The following is a 25,735-nucleotide window of genomic DNA, read 5'->3' on the forward strand; positions in this document are numbered from 1 at the left end:
CCTGGTCCAGGAAGATCCCACATGCTGCGGAGCAACTAAGACCATGCGCCTAGAGCCAGTGCTCCGCAACGAGAGAAGCCACAGCAATGAGAAGCCCACGCACCACAACAAAGAGTAGACCCCACTCGCCACAACTAGAGAAAGCCCACACGCAGCAACGAAGACGGAACGCAGCCCAAAAAAAAAAAAAGAGCCTGTAAAATGAAAGAATAGCAAGATCTACACCACTGTATACATATATTCTTAATTAACATATATTGTTGTATAATATATATATTAGGCTAAGAACAACTCTTAAACTAATGTATACTTCTTTTCTAACAACCCAATGTCCAAGAATATTAGAGACATTATGATCAAAGAGCAACTACTGTGTCACACCTCATATAGTCAAACTGGGGGAAATTTTAACTGGAGCATAAACAATTATAATTACCAGAGGATGATATGGTTCTATCAGTCAATTTATGACATAGTAAAGAATCACACTTAATATGAATTATTCACATGTCTTGCTGCGAAAGGTACTGAAATAGCAGCTACATGATGCTCACATCATAGTATAATCACAAAATAAAAGAAAGCATTTTTCTCTGGAATAACTAAAATAAAAATATGCAGTATAATAACATGAAAGATATTACTCAGAAGCAGATATTTTAATCTTTCATGAAATGTTTAAAGTGCCTTAATTTGTGTAAAAATGCCTGTAAAGTGACAAAGTTTGAATTCAAACACAGGTCTGTTTAACTCTTTACACAATGTTGACTAAAGGCAAACAGACAAAACTTTGCAGCAAAAAACCATTACCAGATATTTTTGAAAAATACTAAACTGTTTTCTAGTCTTTGCACCTTTTTTCCTCAAGGGAAACATTTGTATTTTCCTTAAAGGACAGAATACACTGTTGCTTTTCTATATGAAAAAGGGTTTTTTTTAAAATAACATTTTATTATTACAGAATCAATCCATGCTCATTGTTGAAAATTTAAAAATACAGACTTGTAAAAATACAATCATTATATTTCTACTACTCAGAGTATCAGTGTTGAACTCCTAGTATTTAACTAACTGGATCTTTTCCTGGGCGTATGTATAATCGTAAGTATATACATATACATAAGTATAAACATACTTATAGTTTTTGTATTTTTTAATAAAAATGAGATAATGTGAAAAAAAAGTGCCTTAATTGAAACTAGATATCTAAGCTACTCTAATAAACCAGAATACTGTTGCATTCTTCCTCCTTTATGTCCTAAAAAACTGATAGTATGAAATTCAAGAGAGCTGAGAAGAATGACATGATTCATGATCAATACTCTTTTCTATATTATCATTCTGTTCCTGTAGTCAGTTGCTATGATAAGGCTCTACATGATTACCCATCCAACACCACCATTTCTACGACTCTGTATCTTGGCATTCTCTCCCTCACTTATTCTGTTCCAGCCACACTGACCTCTCTGCTATTCCTTGAACATTCCCAGCATGCTTCCAATATGGAGCCTTTGCGTGTACTGCTCTTGCCTCTGCCTAATACACTCTTCCCCCAGATATCCAGAGGGCTTACTCCTTAACTTCCTTCATGTCTTCACTCAAATTCATCTTATCAGAAAGGCCTCTTCTGATTAGTTATTCACAAAGTGGAATCACCTCTTCTTGGCTCTCCCTATCCCCCCATCCTACTTTTTTTCTCTACAAGACTTCCCTCTATTCTTCCCAACTATTATATATTTATCTGTGTTTGTTTAATGTCTATTGCCCTCAACCCCAAGTAGAATATAAGCTCCATGAGGGAACGGAGTTAGTTTTGTTGACTGCTGTATCATCACTGCTTAGTATAGTGCCTGGCACATATTAGCCTCTCAGTAAGTATGTCTTGAATGAATAAAGTACTTTCTATCCTTTTACCCTTCTGTGCTGAATTATGGAAGAATTTTTTGGTTTCATCTTATAACTTACTATTCCACTTTTCAGTCACATCCGCTCTGCCATTAAACCCATCTGCTGAGTTTTAAACATTTTTTTCACTGAACAAAATTTTCACTTCCAAAGATAACCAGTTGATTTTTTATATGGTTACCATAACTTTTTCACATCTCTTTGAGGATATTAGTTACACGTATGGGTCTTGATGTGTGTTCTATTAACTATTTCCTAAATTATAAGTTCTTTTATTTGTAGTTTGATAATTCTCTTTCAAGTGCACTGGTTTTAATCAAATGGTTGGCAATTCTAGGTTCTAATGCTCATTTTTTAATTTGTAAGCCCATATCTGTCTGAAAATACTGTCTCTGCTTAGCCAAGCACATATCCAGTGGCTGTGGAGAAGAGGCACCTCATGCTTCCAGGCAGAGTCTGCCAGTCTTCTGGGTATGAGGGCTCCTTCTTATTCCAAGGTATGCCCACCCCAGGCACTATTGTATGAGCTCAAGCCCCTATAATTAGTGCTCTTAAAATAGGCAGATACCGGACTTCCCCGGTGGCACAGTGGTTAAGAATCCGCCTGCCAATGCAGGGGACATGAGTTCGAGCCCTAGTCCGGGAAGATCCCACATGCCGCGGAGCAACTGAGCCCGTGCACCACAACTACTGAGCCTGCTCTCTAGAGCCCATGACCCACAACTACTGAGGCCGTGTGCTACAACTACTGAAGCCCACATGCCTAGAGCCTGTGCTCCGCAACAAGAGAAGCCACCACAATGAGAAGCCCACACACCACAATGAAGAGTAGCCCCTGCTCGCCGCCACTGGAGAAAGCCCAGGCGCAGTAACTAAGATCCAACGCAGCCAGCCAATCAATCAATAAATAAATAGGCAGATACCTCTGCTCCCACTTCTATGCATAAAGAAGGGTATAAGAGGTTTCAAAGTAACCAAATGTCCAACATTTACCCTAGGTCCCTCTTCCACTGCCTGTATTCACTGAGCCTAAAGCTCTACTGAACCTTTTGCATGTATCTTAGATTATTCTGTGCTGTGGTTTTCTGTTGTGTTCCAGTCATACCTTTTATATTTCAGGGATACTTTAAAACTTCTAGTCTACCAAAAGTAACCCTTGGTCTTCCATTTACTACTGAAGGTAATAAATAATATCTAGTATAACAGAAAAAACTACAAGCATTAGAATCTGATGCCCCTAGGTTCTAATCCTAGCTATCCCACTTTTTGGCCATGGGACCTCAAAGAAGTTACTTAAGTACTCTGAGCCTGAGCTACCTTGTCTGCTGGAACCTTAAATGAGATGAGTGTAAAGTATCCAATAAAATGCCCAGCATATAGCAAATAACCATAAATGTTAACTACTGTACCCTCTTGGCTTAAATCAAGGTCAGCAATCCCTTGATTAGAATTAAGTAGCAAGACGACTCCATGATTCTAAGGTTAATATATTTTACAACTAATCTATTTCTATTAAGATTTCTGATTACAGGTTTCCAACATACATGCATAAAGGTAAAGACTTTTGAGTTATCTGACAGAGGAACAGTCTTCTTCAGTAATCTCTGAAATCTGGCTATTGAAATACTTATCAAAATTGTAAGTTCATAAAAACAGCTCTTCTTTATAAAGGGTAGCAGATTGTATTTTTATTAGGTCACACTAAAACTAAAAAGCATGTCAGCAGTAACCCCAAGAGTGAAACACAGTGAAATAAGACAGTTGCCCACAACAGCAACAAAATAAGCAATGGATACATCACTGTTACTAGTACAATTTAGCACAGATAACTTCATTTCTCAAAACTGCAATGTCATAACAGAATTTTCCACTACTTCAGTAATTATACTTCCTTTAGAAAAATAAAAGAAGGCTAAGAAGATTCAGTATGAAGACCCTTCTTCATTATGCAAATTAGCAAAGGAAGAATAATTTTATTTTATTTCTTAATCTGACTTGATATTTCAAACACCATCCATTAGAAACATAAATTTTGTGGTAAAACAAAACATTTTTACAACTACTAACTTGATTGGATGTACAGGTCAAGGACCTGTAAATATTCAGTTAGTTAATAAAAGGCAGAGACCTTTCAAGCAGCTTGATCTAGAAAACTAGCTATTAAACTTAACCAATTCAATAAATTGGATTCTTTTTTAGAAATACAAATTATTCATCAATATTTACCCACGATTTCCCAAAAGAATTAGACTACAAATCATTATTTTATATTATTATTAGTTACTAATGATCTATGGTAATATAGAAATACTATCCCCACAAATGTATTATTTTATAAGGAAAGTAAGAGAAAGTAATTGTGGAACTCCTAAGGAAAAAATATCTATATGCAAAGGTTCTTCTTTTACTTTTTCAGCTATTTTTTAAATGAATTTTCAGGTCTCATAATTAGTATTAATCTACCTTAACCCATTTATAGATCCTACTCAGTATTTTTAAATGTCATAATGAATATGTAACTTACTTTCTGATCACAATTGCCCAGTCTTCTGTATAACTTCTTATACAATCTCTAACATGTGGATCCATTTCACTATTTTAAAAAAGAAAATATATTTATAATTTAGACAGGAAAGCATTGATGTTTGTGAATTCTGCTGCTGCGCTCTTGTTCATATAATAGGAAACAACACTACCACGAGAAATAGATTCTAAATAAAATAATGGAAGGTAGCCTTTTTATAGTTACACTAAAACCAGAAATAGGTAAATGTCTCCTTACCTTTCTTCAGGTACAGCTGAAACAAGGGTTCTACAGTCCCTAGGACTATAAACCACTTCAATATCATCTGGAGGGAATTCAATCAAATCCCTTAAAAGTCCAGAATCCACAGCTAAAGGATGAGTAATGAGGTAATCTTCCAAATCCACTGGATCCACTGCTTCAGTAAGGGGCACCTTTATAAACAGGGATGGATGTGAGAGGTGGGTATAATGGAAGAGGTGGACACAAGAATTTTAAAACTTAAATAGATTTATTATTTAAAAAAAACGTAATTTTTCCCTTGCTATTTCTGAAATGTCAACAGATATTCAGCCAGATGAACTAAAGAAACCACAGTGTTGGGTCATACTCTCTCTGATCTTCTTGCTTCAATTTTGCCCATAACTCCCACATAAAAACAGTAAGATAACAGTTTTATAATACTATACAGTGACAAAATACTCACTGGAGGGATTCTTTTTTATAATTTGGAATTTTCATTGCTAAGTTTCTTAGTGGTGCTTTTACTTTACTTGTTGTTACTGTTATCCTCGTAAAAACGTACAACCATACTGCAGTGGGGGGAAAAATGGCCCTCCAAAAGATTGCCAAATCCCAATCCATGGACCTTATATGTGAAAATAAATAAATAAAATATAAAATAAGAGTGTTTGAAGATATCATTAAGGATCTTAAAAGAGGGACATTATCCTGGATTAACTGAGTGGGTCCTAAATGCAATCATATATATCCTTATATGAAGATAAACAGAGATTTGGGCCACACCAAGAGGAAAGCCATATGAAGACACAGAAAAGAGAGATTTGAAGATTCTGGCCTTAAACGTAGAAGTGGTGTGCCACAAGCAGCCACCAGAATCTGGAAGCGGCAAGAAAGTGATACTGAAGGGAGCCTCTGAAGAAAGTGCAACCTTGCCAAAACCTTGATTTCTGCCCATTGATACTGATTCCAGACTTCTGGACTCCAGCACTGTGAAAGAATACATTTCTGGTTTTTTTTTTGTTTTTGTTTTTTTTCTGTTGTTTTAAGCCACCCAGTTTGTGGTAATTTGTTACAGCACCCAAGGAGACTAATACACAGACCCTATTAAAAGTATTATTAGCAATAATAGGATATTTGTGGCATTCCTTAGCCAAGCTGAAATTATAGTTTTTGATAAGATACTCTATTTCTTATCTAATTCAAGAAAGAAAATTATTCAGGCAAAACTATAAATGATTATACAACAAATGTGCAGTTGTGGACCAATGAAAATAAGAATATGTTATTTTTCAAGATGTTCAACTGGGTAAAAACACTGACACCTGCCTACTGTGCAAGTTTGCATTACTACAAAGAAGGTGCTTTAACCTATACTTCTTTGGACTGAACAACTAGGTAGAGCAACAACATTTTAAAGATACTAAGTAAAATAATGAATGACTATCACATCATAAACACTCAAAAGATAGTAGCTATTATTATCATTATCATTATATGTTTTCTCATTTAAACCTCCCCCAAACCCTATAAGTTAGAGATAATTACTATTTCAATTCTACAAATAAAGGCAATTGTGCTCAAAGAAGTTAACTTCTGAAAATAAAATAGCCACAAAATGAAGAGCAAAATTTCAAACTGGGTCTTTAAGATCTAGATTCATGGTTTTCTCTCATAAGCATTCTATCTTACCTATTCTACCAAGTACATAATACACTATCATGACATGCTTAATAGAAGCATAGAAGCAACTCATCAGGGAAAGGGAAATCTTTTTCAATTACTGTTGCTGAAAAAATTGGATATCTATATGGGGGGGAAAATGAACTTCAATCCTTACATCACAACATATACAAAAACTAAACTGAGATGGACCATAGATATAAACATAAATGCTAAAACTATAAAGCTGCTAGAAGGAAATATAGGAGAATATCTTCAAAATTTGGAGTAGGCAAGGGTTTCTCAGACATGACAGAGAAAGGGATAATCGTAAAAGAAAAATTGATACATCAAAAGATGGTTAAGAAAATGAACAGGCAAGCCACACTAGGAGAAAATATTTACAAAATACATTTAATAAGTGACTGGCATCTAGAATATATAAAAAAGTCCCACATCTCATAAAAACAAACCACCCCCTCAAATAAATGGCGCGGGGGTGGGGGTGGGCAGTTGGTAAGACATTCAGAAAGGAAGATATAAAAATGGCCAGTTAGGGACTTCCCTGGTGGCACAGTGGTTAAGAATCCATCTCCCAACGCAGGGGACACAGGATGAATCCCAGGAAACTGGATCCTACATGCATGCTGTAACTAGGAGTTTGCACGCCACAACTAAGGAGCCCTCGAGCCCAACTAACGAGCACACGTGCTGCAACCAAGACCTGGCACAACCTAAATAAATAAATAAATAAATAAAATTTTTAAAATAAAAAATCCAACAGAGTCCATAAAATAAATTTTTTTTTTTTTAAAATGGCCATTTAGCACATGAAAATGTGCTCAACATCAAAGTCACAAGTAGGTACTTCCACATCCAGGAAGATGGAGTAGACATACTTTTCTCTATTCTTCCCACTAGTTACAACTACAAACCCTGAAGATTATATATAAAATAAACATAAGACGGCTCTAAAAGGTGGATAGAAAAAAGCAGACCAACAGGGACCTCGGGACCCAAGGAATAGCACAATAGTGAGTTACCTAAAATTTCTTTTTACCTTATATACTCCAAACCTGATGCTAGAGAGGTCCACAACCCAGAAACACCAAGGAGCATAGGAAAACAAAAAACACAACCAAAGCCTGTTCTCCCCAGCCAAACGACCAAGAGAGCAGCAGCCTAGCAAAATAGAAAAGGTTAGAGAATAACCACTCTACTCCAGCCAAACATCACATGAAAAACTGTAGTCCCACCCATATCCACACCAGCAAAGGCCAAATAGGGAGCTAGACTTCACCCTCACCAAGCTGTAACAAGCCATCCCAACACTACCCATTCAGCATGATGTCAGAGAAGTCAGAGTGGGGAGCTGAGATTTTCATATCTACTGGAAGGTAATGAATCCTCCACTCCCACAGTGTCAGTGGAGTCCACACAGGGAATCTGGACACCTATTCCTATACAGCAGTAACAAGAACTCCTTCCCCTTACTGCTGAGGCAATGTCAGGTGAGGTCTATATAATTTAATACCTATAGGGTGAAGAGACATAAAGGTACATAAGATTTCCACACTTCACTCAAACTAGTAAAATGTCAACACCAGTAGTGTGATTAGTTATGTATATACAATACCTTAAGCAACCACTAAAAAGACTATACAAAGATATGCACTCAACAACATTACAGATAAATCAAAATGGAATTCTAAAAACTGTTCAGATAACCCACAGGAAGACAGAAAAAGGAAACTAGAGAAACAAAAGGCAGAGAGAACAAACAAAAAATAAAATGGCAGATTAAAGCCCTAGCAGAATGATAATAACATTAAATGTAAATGGCCTACATACACCAATAAAAAGATAAGAAACTGGCAGAATGGATTTAAAAACATGACGTACCAGTAAGGTATACCAAAAGCTCACTTCAAAAAAGACAATATAAGGAGGCTGAAAACAGAAGGATGGAAAAAGATATACCATATATACATTAATCAAAAGAAAGCAGAAGTGGCTATATTAACATAAGATAAAGTACTTCGACTTCAGTGCAAAGAAAAGTACTGAATAAAGAGGGACATTACCTGATGATAACAGCTATGCCCCATAGCAATCTTAAATGTGCATGTACTAAATAACAGAGCTATAAATTATGGGAAGCAAAAACTGACAGAACTGAAAGAAGAAATAAGATATATCTACAGTTATAGCTGGAGACTTCAAGACATCTCTCTCAACAACTGAAAGAAAACCGAACAGAAAAATCAACAAGGATATGGTAAAATTCAACAGCACCATCAACCAATAGGATCTAACTGACATTGTTTTATAGAACAATCCACCCAACGACAACAGACCAAATACTTTTCTCAAAGGCCCAAAAAGTAAATACCAGGACAGACCATATCCTGAACCCTAAAACAAACCTCAAAAAATTTTTAAAAATTGAAATCATACAGAGTGTGTTCTCTGACCATAATGTAATCAAACTAGAAATTAGCAACAGAAAGACAACAGGAAAACCTCCAAACACTTGAAAACTAAAAACACAGTTCCAAATAATCCATGAGTCACAAAAGTGTGAAAAATGAAACTTAAAAATTACATTGGGGCTTCCCTGGTGGCGCAGTGGTTGGGAGTCCGCCTGCCGATGCAGGGGACATGGGTTCGTGTCCCGGTCCGGGAGGATCCCACATGCCGCGGCAGCGGCTGGGCCCGTGAGCCATGGCCGCTGAGCCTGCGCGTCCGGAGCCTGTGCTCCGCAACGGGAGAGGCCACAGCAGTGAGAGGCCCGCATATCGCAAAAAAAAAAAAAAAAAAATTACATTGAACTAAATGAAAATAAAACATAACAAAATTAGTGGGATGAGGAAAGTGCAAATCAAAAACACAAGATACTACTTCACACCCATTATGATGGCTATTACCAAAAAATGTAAAATAACAAGTGTAGGAGAGGATATTGAGAAATTGGAAGTCTTGTGCACTGCTGGTGGGAATGTAGAATGGTACAGCTGCTGTGGAAAACAATTCGGTGGTTCTGGAAAAAAAAAATACCAAAACACACAGAATTATCATATGACCCACCAATTACACTTCCAGCTATATACTCAAAAAAACTGAAAATAGAGACTCAAACAGATACTTGTACACTAATGTTCATAGCAGCATCATTACCGATAGCCAAAAGATGAGAACAATCCAATGTCCATCAACAGATGAATGGATAAACAAAATGTGGTACACATATACAATGGCATATTTTTCAACCTTAAAAAGAAATGAAATTCTAACACGTGCTGTAACAAGCATGAACCTTGAAGACATTATGCTGAGTGAAATAAGCCAGACACAAAAAGACAAATATTGTATGATTCCACTTACGTGAGGTATGTACATATAATAGACAAATTCATAGAAACAGGAAATAGAATGGAGGTTACTGGGGATTGGAAGGAGCTGGGGGATGGAATTATTTTTTAATGGGTGCAGGGTTTCAGTTTGCGTTAATTTAAAAGTTTTGGAAATGGACAGTGGTAATGGTTGCACAAAATTGTGAGTGTACTTGATGCCATTTAATTGTACACTTAGAAATGGTTAAACTGATACATTTTGTTGTGTATATTTTACCACAATATAAATACATACATACATAAATTTAAGCGAACATTTTTTTAAACTTTATAAATCAATGTTTCTCCACCTAAGAATTATTTCTGAGGCAGTACACTTTTCAGGATTCAAAGTGTCACAAATGATACTCCATGAAAATAATGACAAAAGCTGGGAGTCCTTACATATGTCTAATTCAAAACTAACCTTTCCTCAAAGATTGACCAATCATATCAAGAGTAAGTAAGGGTTAGGGTTGGGAAGAAAGCTATGACACTCTCTTAACAACACTAAATCACAGAGATGATAAATGATCTTGTTTCCCAAACTCACATAGAAAGTCACTGGTTTTCTAGGTGTAATACTAACTAGACTTGGAGCAAAGAAATAAATTTATTTCTGCTACAACTGTCTCCACTCTCTCTGACTCCCATCAGAGACAACTGCCTGGGCTAGTTTTCGGATGTAATGATGAGCTGCTTACAACTATAAATTATTTTGCAAGACTCCAAAGAAAGATCCTGTATTTACAGATTCAAGGGAGGAGATTGCAACATGATTTTATAACAGAGAATGACTAGGCAGTAAGCAGGATTAAAGGATGCAATAAGAAGCAATAGTGAAGCACTACAGAATCCCTTACAGGCAATGTGAGACACTATCTTACTTCAACAATCACTGCATTGGAATTCTGACTAACATGTTTAGTGTTCAGATCTCTTTCAGTCTTTTCTGGTGTGCCATCAAAATTCTGGTATTTGATTAGTGGTTGTTTTGGGATGGGAGAAGGGAGACAAAAGGGTGAGAGCTAAACAGTTTCTTTCTGAGGTAATGAAAACGTTCTAAATTGACTGTTGTGATGGTTGCACATTATATGTGAACATATTAAATCCACTGAATTGTAAATTAAATGGATGAATTGTATGGTTATGTGAAAAATGTCTCAGTAAAGCCATTAAAAAAAACGTTGAACCAGAATCTAATCGTATACAGAAAATACAGAAGATAGAGAAACAAGTCTATGAGGAAGAAATTTCAAAAACGTCGAACCAGAATCTAACCAGTTACAGGAAATACAGAAGACAGAGAAACAAGTCTACAAGGAAATAAACATAAAATCCAAAAGGCAGGAAATTCTATAACACAACTAATCCAATTTCCTCAACAAGTCAATGGCATAAAAACAAACAAACTTAAAAGTTGGGGGAGGAAGTAGTATTCCACTGTGTATATACACCACATCTTCTTTATCCATTCATCTGTTGATGGACATTTAGGTTGCTTCCATATCTTGGCTATTGTAAATAATGTTGCTATGAACATTGGGGTGTGTGTATCTTCTCGAATTAGTGTTTTCATTTTCTTCAGATAAATACCCAGAAGTGGAACTGCTGGATCATACTGTAGTTCTATATTTAGTTTTTTTTGTTTTTTTGGTTTTTTTTGCCGTACGCAGGCCTCTCACTGTTGTGGCCTCTCCTGTTGCAGAACAGAGGCTCCAGACGCGCAGGCTCAGTGGCCATGGCTCACGGGCCCAGCCGCGGGGTGGGGTCTTCCCAGACCAGGGCACAAACCCGTGTCCCCTGCATCGGCAGGCGTACTCTCAACCACTGCGCCACCAGGGAAGCCCTATATTTAGTTTTTTGAGGAACCTCCATACGTTTTCCAGTATGGAAGAAAACATACGGCTGTACCACTTTACATTCTCACCAACAGTGCACAAAGGTTCCCTTTTCTCCACATCCTCGCCAGCACTTGTTATCGCTTGTCTTCTTGATGATAACCATTCTAACAGGTGTGGGGATAGCTCATCATGGTTTTAATTTCCATTTCCCTACGCACTTTTTCATGTATCTGTTGGCCATTTGGATAACGTCTTTGGGAAAATGTCTATTTAGTTCTTCTGCCTATTTTTAGTCGGGTTGTTTGTCTTTTTGTTATTGAGTTGTATGAGTTCTTTATATATTTTGGATATTAACCCCTTATCTGATATATGATTTGCAAAAATTTTTCTCCCATAGGATGCCTTTTCATTTTATTAATTGTTTCTTTGGCTGTGCAAAAGCTTTTAAGCTTGATGTAGCCCCAATTTGTTGATTTTTGCTTTTGGTGTTTGTGCTTTTGGTGTCATATCCAAAAACATCATTTCCAAGAACAACATCAAGGAGCTTCTTCTCTACATTTTCTTCTAGGAGTTTTATAGTATCAGGTGTTATGTTTAAGACTGATCCATTTCAAGTTAATTTTTGTGAGTGGTGTAAGATAGGGAACCAATTTCACTGCTCTGCATGTGTCTTTCTAGCTTTCCCAGCACCATTTGTTGGCCTTTCCCCACTGGATGCTCTTGGCAGCCTTGTAGACTATTAGATGACCATGTGAGCAACAACGTGGATGGATCTGGATGATATTATGCTTAGTGAAATAAGTCAGACAGAGAAAAACAAATTTTACGTTATCACTTACATGTGCAATCTATAAAATAAAACAAACTAGAGAATATAACAAAAAAAGAAACAGACTCACAAATATAGAGAACAAACTAGTAGTTACCAGTGGGGGGGACAGGGAGCAGGACAGGGGTAGGAGATTAAGAGGTACAAATTACTATTATAAAATAAAGAAGCTACAATAATATATTGTACAGCAAAGGGAACATAGTATTTTATAATAACTCTAAATGGAGTACAACCTTTAAATATAGTGAAACACAGTGCTGTACACCTGAAACTTATTTAATATTGTAAGTCAGCCATACCTCAATTTAAAAAAAAAAGTTAGAGGAGGGAGAAGCTGCCCTTTTTTTTAAAAATGCAAGTGATCTAAGACCAAATTCCATCTGTGGATTTTGTTTGATCCTGATTTGAATAAACCAACTATAAAAAGATATGTATGAAATAATCAAGAAAATTTAACATGCACTGGATATTATTAGATGATACCAAAGAATTATGGACTGTTAATTTTGTTAAGTGTGATAACAGCACTGTGGTTAAATTTAAAGATGTTAATGTTTATACTAGTCTTCTACTTCTATGTATGTTTGAAGATTCCCATAAGTTAAAAAGAACTTTTTCAGAGAGAATACAAGAAGAGAAATTGAAATCAGCAAGCTCTGACAACCCTTCAACGGAATTTTGTTGCAAAAAAGAGCAAAGAAATATTGGAAGTTGGAGACTGATGGAAAAGTGGGGCAAAAAAAGCAGAATTGGGCTTCCCTGGTGGCGCAGTGGTTGAGAGTCTGCCTGCCAATGCAGGGGACACGGGTTCAAGCCCTGGTCTGGGAAGATCCCACGTGCCACGGAGCAGCTGGGCCCGTGAGCTACAAATACTGAGCTCTGCGCGTCTGGAGCCTGTGCTCCGCAGCAAGAGAGGCCGCGACAGTGAGGCCCGCGCACCGCGATGAAGAGTGGCCCCCGCTTGCCACAACTAGAGAAAGCCCTCGCACAGAAACAAAGACCCAACACAGCCAAAAATAAATAAATGAATAAATAAATTTATTTAAAAAAAACGATAGCTTAATTTAAAAAAAAAAAAAAGCAGAATTTTTTTAAATAGGAGAAATAACGGTATGTTTGCATGTTTATATACTGGTGGGAATGATCCAATAAATAGAGAGAAAAAGTGATGATATAAAAGAGAAGGGAGGACTTCCCTGTTGGCACAGTGGTTAAGAATCTGCCTGCCAATGCAGGGGACACAGGTTCGAGCCCTGGTCCAGGAGGATCCCACATGCTGCAGAGCAACTAAGCCCGTGCTACTGAGCCTGTGCTCTAGAGCCCACGTGCCACAACTACTGAAGCCTGCGCACCTACAGCCGGTGCTCCACAAGAGAAGCCACTGCAATGAGAAGCACGTGCACCACAATGAAGAGTAGCCCCCACTCACCACAACTAGAGAAAGCCCACATGCGGCAACGAAGATCCAACACAGCCAAAAATAAATAAATAAAATAAATAAATTTTTTTCAAAAAGAGAGTAGGGAGAATTCCTAAAGTACTGTACTTGAGTGAGAGAACTTGGGATCTAGTTCACTAGTGGTTCATTTAAAATAACTGGTGAATAGACACAATACGGGTACAGATGATAAAAGGTGAACACACATGGTGGTAGGAGTATGTGGAAGTTCTTTCTGACTGCTTCAATTTTCTCAGTGAAACAGGAAGTCAAGTCATCCTCAGAGTGAAAATGGGGAACAGCAATTAGGGTTTTAAGGGAAGAGTAGGAGGCATGAAATGGGTCAACTAAAACAGTGGGAAAATGAACGGACTAGGAAAATAAAATGTTTGCCTAGCAATGTTAAAGCCTTCATGAGTTAGTGGTCATAACTTTAAAGTGAGACCAGTCAATGGGATCTGTGTGTTTTCCTCCAGCCATACTCAGCTGCACAAGTGCAGGTATGAAGTAAGCAGAAGGTTGGATTTAAACAGCACTGAGGTAGTGCAAATGACGAGAAGAAGTTAAGGAAGCCAAGAGTATACGCAAAAGAGTAATTATAATGATCAACAAATAATTTAAGTTTGGTAAGGAGAGAAAAGAGGACATCAAGGGGTGAGAGACATACAAAAGTTAGTATGATCACAAATTCTAGGTCCCAGTGGTGTTGAAGGACAGTTGAAGTCAGAGCACCAGAACAAGAGAGCAAGAAAGATAAGAAGTGGTATTAAGAGAATAGGAAACATAAAACTGAGATTACAGGAGGCTTATGGTTATTCATAATGACTAAATCCAGGGATGACTATGGAAGTGAATAGTTAAGGTGTAACACAGAATGCGGGAAATCAGTTGAAAAGAGGAGTTCAAGACACTAAGAGAGCATTAGAAGGATCATCTCCATGTACATTGAAACCATCCAGAAATCTATATATTCTAAAATTTCTCCAATCAGTATGTTACTGTTGTTAAAAGTAAACTCCATGTTTTAAAATTTTAATAACACAAACATTATATATAAACATGTCGCTACAAGTCAATCAAACTATTATGCTCTGGCATATGATGTCTGTTCAATAATTGGTACCATTTCATAACCAAACAGAAAGTGTTAATACAACTTCACTCAAGTCAGTCTTAATTACTTTTTCAGTTTTTGACAAATGGAGCATGTTTTTAATTCATATTTCTACTATAATAAGTACCAGTTTTTTATCAAAATTGATTATCCTCATGCCAGCCTCTTGAATAAGAAAACATATATTTATATCTCTGACATAGCACCTGGCTTAAAGCAATAATTCAATAACTATATATTCCTTTCTATTAAAGGAGATAGATAATACTATGAATCTACATAATTATTTAACATTTACTTCAGTACCTATTATTTCTAGAATAGATTCCTGAATTTTCATGTATGAATCACCTTGGGTCTGGGAAGTTCTAATTGTAAAATTCCAGAGTTGACTAAATCCTGAATGTAAAGTTTCAGAGGTGCCTAGGAAATCAACACTTCTATAACACCTCCCAACACTCCTCTGACTCAAATTTCAGAAAAGAGTGAGATAGCAACAAATAACGGTGTAGAGTAGTGATGGAACCCAATCTACTGGCTCTTATCTTTCCACTATTTTTTCATGGCCTAGTCAGAATTACACAGTAACATACCATATTTTAAATATGCTACTTACTGTGGTATGATGGGATATACTGCCAACAATGTTGAGGTTTTTGAGCAGTTGAGGAGAACCACTGTACTGTCCAGAAATCTGCTTCCTAACTTCAGCAGCCACAGTTCTACAACAAAAAAAGCAAATACATTGTTTTTAAAAAGAAAACTAACTTAAAATGGGAGAAAGCTAAGTTATTTTAAAAAGTCATCTAAAGAACAACAAAATCTCAGCACATCAATAAGGCTATAAATTTATAAGATATTTTGGTAAATACTGCCTATAATTACAGTAGAACATCTTTATAATGCTGATACAGGGTACAATACTTACAACCAACTTACATAAGGCTTTTTTTGTATATGGCATTTCAGGGAACATATTGATACTTTGGTTTATGATAGAGCTGGAAGCTATAATAAGATGTATATATTAATGTGTATATATTTTAAGGATATAAAATTAATTCAAAATACTTTATAAACAATATTCATGCCCCAGAAAACTATTCCCTATTTTTACTTAACTAATAAAAATTGTCTTTATACTCTGGCATTAATGGCTTTCCATAATCTGACCCTAATCACATTTTCAGCCTTACATATCCCTTCCCAAATTCTTCTCAATGAACATAAACTGCAACACAAAAATATTTTGAATGACTCTGTAGCTCATTTGAATGACTCTGTAGCTCATTAAGCTCTATATTCCTTAGACTTCACAAAATTATAAACCAAAATATTCAGTGAGTCTTAAATCCAGTCATTAAATAACTTCCTCATATTAGTAACATTTTTACTAAGTAAAAAATGTAACTAAAGAACACAAAATAAAGACAACTATCAATAGATTTTGTACAATTATTTTCCTCATGTCAATATCTAACCTCCACCCTATGATCATCAACTGGTCACTATTTTATAAACCTTGCCTTTTGTTCTTTTACTCTTTTCCAAAAAATAAACCCTACCTTCTTCCTATCATTCCATTGAACGTAAAATGAAACAGGCCTACTGCCTTCGATTCTGGGCCAGCTTGATGATACTTTTGTTCTGGAGTGTTCTCAAATTAATGGTTGAATTCAGAGCCCTGAACATCTTAGTGCCCTTTCAAATTTCCAGCTGAATTTCTAGACAATTTCATTTTCCAAAAATTATCCAAATATATGATATAATATTTAGCTTCCTTCTTCTCTTCCATACCCCCTTAACTTTTTTCATATTCAATCACTCCACACACATCTCTTGAGCACTGTTAGGAGCTGACCACTCAGTTAGAAATTTTTCATAGAAAGGTAAAAGAGTTACCATTTTTAAGGCTCAAGATACTGAATTAGCTCAACTTTTTCTTTACAGGTGATCTGAAGTACTTCAGATCATATCTGTGTTTTAAAAAAGGCTAATCTATTATTCATAATTGTCAAATAGATAAATGGATAAACAAACTATGGTACATTCATACAATGGAATATTATTCAGCAGTAAAAAGAAATGCACTATCAAGCCAAAACAGACATGGAAGAACCTTAAAAGAATACTGCTAAGTGAAAGAAGCCCATCTGACAAGGATACAATACTGTATGATTCCACCTATATGGCATTCTGGAAAAGGCAAACTATGGAGGGGTGAAAAACAGTGGTTGCCAAGGGTTGGAAGAAGGAGGAAAAGGAAGAGATGAGTAAGTAATGCACAGGGATTTTTAGGGCAGTGAAACTATTCTCTATGATACAATCATGATGGATACATATCATTATACATTCGTCAAAACCTATAGAATATACAACACAAACAGTAAACCTAATGTAATCTATGGACTTTAGTTAATAATAATGTATCAATATTAGCTTATCTATTATAATAAATCTATTATAACAAATGTATCATACTAATCCAAGAGGTTAATAAAAGGGAAAACTTGGTTGGGAAGTAAACATGGGAACTCTCTGTACTTTCCACTTTTCTGTAAATCTAAAACTGCTCTCCCAAAAAAGTCTACTGAATTTTAAAAAATAAGTAAATAAATAAAAAAGACTAACTCAGAAAAGACAAGGGAGGAAGAGAAGAGCATGAAGAAACGATTAGAGGTTAGAGATGAAAGCTAAAGGAGGAATGTAACCTTTGAAGGAGGATACAGATTGAGGAGAGGGCAAAGGGGAAATTCTGTAAAGCATCTGGATGTGAGAGGACAGGAACATTCACTGCAGTTTATGACTCCCCTTAGGCTTTTAATGAAGCCTATACACTGTGAATGTTCATTATTATGTTTGGTTTAAAGGCCTTACAATCTCCTGATCCTGTTGTCAAGACTGAGATGAAAATATGAAAAAGCTTTTAAAAAGAGAGAGAGAGACAGAGAACAAGTATTGTGTCTATCTTCCTCAGTGCTACTCAACTCAGTCTACCAACCTCAGCACTATCTCAGTGCTTCTGTTTCTCAGTGTTTCTGGGGCTAAACCACGAGTAATCTGAATTGTAAACTGCTATATTTGATCAAGTTCAAGATCTCAGTAACTGTTAAGACTTGCTATTACTTCAAGTACAGCTAAGAAAGAAAAACCTCGCTAATTAAGCAATACACTATCAATTAATTGAAAGACATACCCTGATTTCATAAAATGTTAAAAAGTGAAACAAAATTTAAAATACGATTACTTCAAAAAGAGACAATCTTTCATTTAATAACAGAGACATACAAAGGATAATCCCCACATTACAAATATGTCTTATTTATACATGACATAATTTTCCCCAAAGAGAAAATCAGCAATAATTTGAAATAAGAACCATTTCCAAACTGAGCTATAATGGCAATAAAACCATCTGCAACCCAGACAAAGGATGTATTTATACTGAGACCCTCTGCATGAAAAGATTTCCTCAATGGTAAGTGAGGAAATTTTCCCAAATTAAGAAAACAGTATCGGGGTTCCCTGGTGGCGCAGCGGTTGAGAGTCCACCTGCCGATGCAGGGAACACGGGTTCGTGCCCCGGTCCGGGAAGATCCCACATGCCGCGGAGCAGCTGGGCCCGTGAGCCATGGCCGCTGAGCCTGCGCGTCCAGAGCCTGTGCTCCGCAACGGGAGAAACCACAACAGTGAGAGGCCCGCGTACCGCAAAAAAAAAAAAAAAAAAAACAGTATCTCTTAACCATACTATGGTCCAAAGTATGCGACACAAGAAATGTAATGAATAAACTGTTATCAGGAATAACAGTACCTGTTATCAATTAAAATCCTTTATCACAGATTACTTTTTTAATAACAATTTTTCCTACTCCTAATGAAGCTCATATAGTAAAGCAATACAAGGAAGTCTTTTTTACTTCTAATAAGCTATTAGTATTAACTGCAAAGTGGAAAGAAAAGTAGGTCAAAAATTCCATAGTTACTTACACTCTTAAATTATAATAGCAGAATATCTTCTTCCCCTTCCAAAAGCACATGATCCAATATTTGATCTATTTAACTCCTTACCAACCCTCTCCATTTCCGTAAGCTCCCTCACTATGTCAACATGCATTACAGTTTTTACAAAAGCAAGCACTCGCTAAGGCCGTTCACCATGGGATATTAGAAATAACCAACAAAGGATCCACATCCTGAGGGAAAATTATGTTGCATTTAACCTTTCCTCTAACCTCATCCCACTTTCAGACGCCCGATCAACCATGATTTCTAGAACGTCCCAAGGCCAATCTGGGCCTCTCTCATCTCTAGTCATTCTTCATGGAACCAGAGGAAACACCTGAGTAAAGATGAGTAAGGAGAGTTTAGACTAAAATAAAAGAGGTTAGTTGAGTTACTCCTATAAAGTCACAAAAAAATATCTGCAATGTAATATGCAAATAAGAGAATAAGATCTCTTGGAACTGGCACTGTTTATATTAAAAACAGAACTCAGAGGAGAAGTGTAAGGGAATATACCATGGAATATACCAGGTAAGGGCACATATCAGAGACAAGGCAAGAAAGGCCTAGCTAAAAATCCCCAAAAGAAAAAGGACAAGAACAGATGATACTCCAATGCTGTGACTATCCAAGTCCATGACTGATAACTGATGGATTGAATCACAGTTCTACCATAGTGTATAGTTGGTATTAAAGACCAAAAGAGGCAAAATAAAGAAAACAATAGATTAAAGAAATGCAACACTGTATCACCTTTCCAGTATTTGTGCCACAAATATTTAACCTGAACTGAATCAAACCTGTATATCTGACATCCAGATTGCAAGAAATACAGAGAACAGTGTTAACAATACTAAAAAAAAGCAATCAGACAAAAACCAGAAGAAAGCTCATTCTATAATGTCAAGTCTCTTCAACAAGTCAATGTGATGAATAAATAAATAAAGGCAGTGGGCTAAGTTTTAGCATAAAAAAGACTTAAGATTAAAAATTAAAGTCTACTCAAAAAGGGAAAAAAAGACTTAAGCGATATAACCAAATGCAACGAATGGTCCTTAACTGGATATTGATTTGAACAAACCAGCTATAAAAGACATTTCTGGGGATAATGAGAAATCTGAACATGGACAAGGTATTACATAATTAAGAATCAGTGTTCTTTTAATGTGGGAAAACAGTATTATAACAATGGAGGGAAATGTCCTTATGTTTTAGAGATGCAAATTATGTCTATAATTTAGCTTAAAACACTTCAGTTATGGTTACTCTGCCCTAACAGAGAAAACCAGCAAACTAAATATGGAATACAGATGTGCCAAATACTCTTCAAGAAGTATATCATATCCTCCATATATCCCTGCCCGATTATTTCTGCCCTGTTTTCCTCAGGTTAGACACTCGTCCTCTGCGCTTTCAAAGCATTTCGTGTTTATGCGCATTCATTTAAGGAAATGGAGTTTCCAGGAGGCTAGTTCAGACAGGCAGCAGACTAGCTAAACTGCTTTCTATGGTGGAATAAGAACCTGGCCTTGCTGACAGAGTTTGATTTCAGCAGTGAGAAAGCCTAATGTTTATAAACATTCTCTTTGATAGAAGCACATAAACTGCAAAGTAGATTTTTCTAGAATAGTAGTAATGTGACCCACAGATGTAAAAGTATGGTGGACAAAAAAAAGGTGCGGTAAAGTATCAAGAATATGGCTTCTCAGGCCTGGCACACTCTCCCTCTTCAGAGGTACCTTTGCAACCTCCTTGAGGAATGAAGGAGGACAAGGAAACTTTACTTCTGATAGGAGTACGCTATGTCTCTTTTTTTGTATAAATGTCTCAAAGCAGGCTAATTTCTGCCATTAAAGAAAACATACATTTTTTAACTCTGTCTGGTGCCATTTTCCTATCAAGAACTACCCCACTGTGAAAACCGAGCCGTACCTTAGTCATAGTACCTTAGTCACATCAAATTATTCTCAAATCTATTTACCTATCTCCTTGCAAGGAACTAAGCAATTAGCTTTACTTATCTTTGCACCCTCCGCAGAGTGCCTAGCACACTCTGGGTGCTTAAAAAATGTTTAAAAAGCTGAAGTGAAAAAAAATGAGACTATAGCGAAATTCATAATTCCTCCCCCCAAAAAAGTAGTTCAATAAGAATGCTAGAATGGAACAATTGATAGCAACTTCTTGAGTGCAGGAACTACATTTTATTAATCTTTACATCCTTGATGTCTAAGACAATTAAGACAATGGGGGGGTGGAGAAAGAGGAATGGAGAGACAGGTGTAGTGGAGAGAGAAAAAAGGAGGTAAGGGAAAAAGAAGAATTTAGAGACTACCTAGTATATGCACTTTCCAAATGCCTTTCAGAGGAAATTAATCTATAAGTATTGTTGCTTTCTAATTGATTGGAAAGACACAAGAAGTATGCCTTTTTATCTATTACTGTCAAGTAATCAGGTAAGTGTTTGCTGGGGGGAAAAAATCTGAAACAACAAAAGAGTTCTACATGTGTAAAACCTTTTCTTTAAGAGCCTAGCTGACATCATTACTATCCCATTTGTTAACTGGTAAAGTTTAAAAACTACTACTGAAGAAAAAAAAAACTCCTACTGAAACACAATGCTCTCCTATTCTATGTGAAACTTTTCTTTTTTAGCAATGTTTTAACAAGATAACATGTTTACTTATCTCAAAGTAGTCTCTAACACGTCTTTAGCATATCTGCAAAGGGCTGGTTCTAGAACTATAGTCAAGCTCTACAATTATGTAAATAAACTTACTATGAGAAGAAGAGAAAATAAGATTTCTCCAGTATGGAGAGAATAAGATTTTCCAGTATGGAGAAAAGACAAAACAACTTGATAAAGGAAGACATCTTTTTAAAAAAATGATTTAAGAAGTAAATAAAAGGAAAATGTACATGGTATTAAAAACTCAAAGTTCACAAAGAAGTAAAAACAAAAGGTGTAACTCTCTACCATTTCCAATCCCCAGCCCTATTCCCCACATGTGACCACTGAATATTTTCTTAGGTGTCTTTCAAGAAAAAGATGTGTGTACATCAGTGCGTATATAAGAAATCCTTATTTTTTAATATGACATATGACATCATACATAACCTTTTCTCAATATCTTACATTACACACTTAATTATCTTAGGAATCTTCCATATCAGCACATAAAATAATAATAATATTCTAGCAATATTTATCAAGCATTTACAATGTGCCAGGTACACATAAAAGTGTTAAATTTGATATACCTCATTTAATCTTCAGAAGAACTCATGAAGTAGGCACTATACCAGCATACTGAAGTTTTAAGACGTTCAGGTCATACAACCAATAAGGAATAGCACTAAGGTCTCAACTTAGAGCCCCCACTCTTTTTTTTTTTTTTGCGGTACGCGGGCCTCTCACTGTTGTGGCCTCTCCCATTGCAGAGCACAGGCTCTGGACGCGCAGGCTCAGCAGGCAGAGCCGCTCTGCGGCATGTGGCATCTTCCCGGACCGGGGCACGAACCTGTGTCCCCTGCATCGGCAGGCAGACTCTCAGCCACTGCGCCACCAGGGAAGCCCAGAGCCCCCACTCTTAACCACTGTTCTCCTTTTTATCTGATATAGAGTCCATAAAATGAATAAACTGCAACGTATTTAACCAGTCTCTACTGTAGACATTTAAGCTATTTCTAGTCTTCGCAAAGATCATCACTTGAATGTAAGCTCCACTGCAAGATTTTTATCTAAATCAAGAATTATGGGTGATTTTTATTTTATCTTTTGGGGCTTTTGCATTTCCACATTTTCTGCAGTACCATATATTATTTTATAGTAAGAAAAAAATAGATATTTTTAGATAAACTTGAAAAATAGAGTAACTTATGAAAGGTAGAGACAGGGTTTGAATTCAGATCCATAAAACTCCCAAGGCCTCTTTCCATGGAAGCAAGTTTCCAAAGGTAAATAATTCTAGTTATAGTTTATATTAATTATTTCTATATTCTCCAGAACCTAACCAGGAGGTCAGTTAAAGACGTCCAGTGAAAATGTCTGTAGTATATACCAACATATTAATAGGAACACTATAATAACTACCACCACTGCTATGATCTGTTTCCTATCTCTCACGGATGGCTAACTAAAACTCCCATCTGAGGCACTGTCATTTGTAAGTTATCCCGTGTTGAATTCTTTAGGAATTAAGGTCCAGAGTGGACCAGTAACCACTAAAACCCCAAGAAAACAAAAACACATACAGGTTGATTTGTGAAACCAAAGAACAGAAATAATCCTTCTCTATAATACACTTAACATTTAAGACATAGTCCCTTTTGGGGGAGGATGAAGGAAAAAAAGATGTCAGATGACTCATGTATCCCATCTGACGCTATTTTGGGATGACATTTAAGTTAAAGATTTAGAAAGCACTGTATTAAGGAGACTTGGAAGTCTCCACCATTCTGATCTACAGCATTTCACTATATCTCAATTTCCTCAACTAAAACATGGTGATAATAATGCTCCCTACTTCATGGAACATATTAAGTTATAACTACAGAAAAAAGATCTTTAAATTTAGCATTTGAAAAAATTAACACTGATCTGAAACTGCCAACTAAAAAGAAAACTGAAGGGGAAAAAACCTCTACTGTAAAAAGTCAATCCTCCCAAAAGGAAATAAATATATCCTTAACTCCACTCTACTTCATAAAAATAAAGCCAGAATCTCCTTACCCACAAACATACAAATTACATCCTGATGTAAACTGTATACAATTAGTTGCTAAACTCTGTTCATCCTAAGTCTTAAATACTTCTCAAATTTTCGTCCCCTCCTTCCCTTTCCTACAGCATCTGCCTACAGGTAACATCATACTTAATGGTAAAATGCTTTCTTCCTTAGACGGGAAAGAAAGCAAGGATGTGTACTCTCACCACTTCTATTCAACACTACACTGCAGGATTCGGCCAGTGGAATATGGGAAGGAAAGAAGGAAAAATGGAAAGAAGGAAGAGAGGGGGAAGGAAAGGGAGGGAAGAAGGAAGAAAGGAAAGGGAGGAAAGGAGGGAGGGAAGGAAGGAAGGAAAGGGAAGAAATTAAAGGCATTAAGATTGGAAAGGAAGAAATAAAACTATCTTTACTCACAGACAATATATCCTGTAGGCAGAAAATCTTAAGGAATCCACCAAAAATTACTAGAACTAATAAATGAGTTCAGGAACGTCAGAAGATACAAATTCAATATTCAAAAATCAATTGTATTTCTATAAACCAGCAACAAACAAACCAAAAATAATTCTTTAATTCCATTCATGATAAAATCACAAATAAAATACTTAGAAATAGATTTAACAAAAGAAGTATAAGACTTGCACACTGAAAACCTTAAAACTTTACTAAGAGAAATCAAAAAAGCTCGAAATAAATGAAGAGACAGTGTGTTCATGGATTTTTTTTTTAATTTATTTATTTTATTTATTTTGGCTGCATTGGGTCTTCATTGCCACGCACGGGCTTTTCTCCAGTTGCGGTGAGCGGTGGCTTCTCTTGTTGCGGAGCATGGGCTCTAGGAGCACGAGCTTCAGTAGTTGTGGCACGCAGGCTCAGAAGGTGTGGCTCACAGGCTCTAGAGTGCAGGCTCAATAGTTGTGGTTCATGGACTTAGCTGCTCCACGGCATGTGGGATCTTCCCGGACCAGGGATCGAACTCATGTCCCCTGCAGTGGCAGGCAGATCCTTAACCACTGCGCCACCAGGGAAGCCCTGTGTTCATGGATTTGAAGACTTAATATTGTTGATGGCAATTCTCCCCAAACTAATCTACAGATTGAATGCAATCCCTGTCAAAACCCCAAAAGAGGGCTTCCCTGGTGGCGCGGTGGTTGGGAGTCCGCCCGCCGATGCAGTTCGTGCCCTGGTCCGGGAAGATCCCACATGCCGCGGAGCGGCTGGGCCCGTGGGCCGTGGCCACTGGGCCTGTACGCCCGGAGCCTGTGCTCCGCGGCAGGAGGGGCCGCAGCAGTGAGAGGCCCGTGTACCGCAAACAAACAAACAACATCAACAAAAAAAACCAAAAGAATATTTGCAGAAGTTGGTAAAATTCATGTTGATATTGATCCTAAAATGTTTACAGAAATGGAAAAAATCCAGAATAGGCAAAACAATTTTGAAAAAGAAAAAAGTTGAACGACTTACACTTTCAGCTATCAAATTTTACTGTAAAATGAGAGTAATCAGAACAGTTTGATACTGTAAGGACAGACATACAGATCAATGATTTTTAACAAGGTATCAGGGTAATTCAATGAGAAGAGGACAGTCTTTTCAACAAAGAGTGTTACATCAACTGAACATTCATATACAAAAGATGAATTTAGACCCCTTCTCACACCATGCACAAAAATTAATGCTAAATGGATCATAAACCAAAAGTAAGAGCTAAAACTATAAAAACCTCTAGAAGAAAATAGAGAAGGAAATCTTCTTGAGTATGAATTAAGCCGAGTCTTAGATCTAACAACACCAAAATCATGATCCATAAAAAAGAAAAAAAATTAATAAATTGGACTTTATCAAAATGTAAATCTTTGTGCTTCAAAATTCACCATTAAGTGCTCGCTTCGGCAGCACATATACTAAAATTGGAACAATACAGAGAAAATTAGCATGGCCCCTGTGCAAGGATGACACGCAAATTCGTGAAGTGTTCCATATTTTTTCACTTTGTTATAAAGCAGAAACTAACACACCATTGTAAAACAATTATATTCAATAAAGATGTATAAA

At 36.5% G+C, this 25,735-nt stretch overlaps 1 protein-coding gene and 1 non-coding gene across 14 annotated transcripts in view; one reads left to right on the top strand and one right to left on the bottom strand.

Annotated features, from left to right (window-relative positions):
* Window positions 1–25,735, bottom strand: part of DOCK7 (dedicator of cytokinesis 7) — a 242,973-nt gene that overhangs the window by 174,123 nt on the left and 43,115 nt on the right. For all 13 annotated transcript variants that reach the window (XR_004352185.1, XR_004352187.1, XR_004352186.1 and 10 more), the window contains 3 exons: window positions 15,568–15,673; window positions 4,688–4,863; window positions 4,430–4,498 (listed from right to left, as the gene is read on the bottom strand). Coding sequence is in view for 9 of the 13 variants with exons in the window: in XM_032648489.1 (XP_032504380.1) it covers window positions 4,430–4,498; window positions 4,688–4,863; window positions 15,568–15,673 (351 nt within the window). In the remaining 4 variants the exon portion in view is untranslated. The remainder of the gene's footprint in view (window positions 1–4,429; window positions 4,499–4,687; window positions 4,864–15,567; window positions 15,674–25,735) is intronic.
* Window positions 25,561–25,667, top strand: LOC116745698. The gene has a single exon (XR_004347526.1). It is a non-coding gene; the product is annotated as a U6 spliceosomal RNA (small nuclear RNA).

This window comes from Phocoena sinus, chromosome 1 (genome assembly GCF_008692025.1).
Source record: "Phocoena sinus isolate mPhoSin1 chromosome 1, mPhoSin1.pri, whole genome shotgun sequence".
Lineage (NCBI taxonomy): Eukaryota > Metazoa > Chordata > Mammalia > Artiodactyla > Phocoenidae > Phocoena > Phocoena sinus.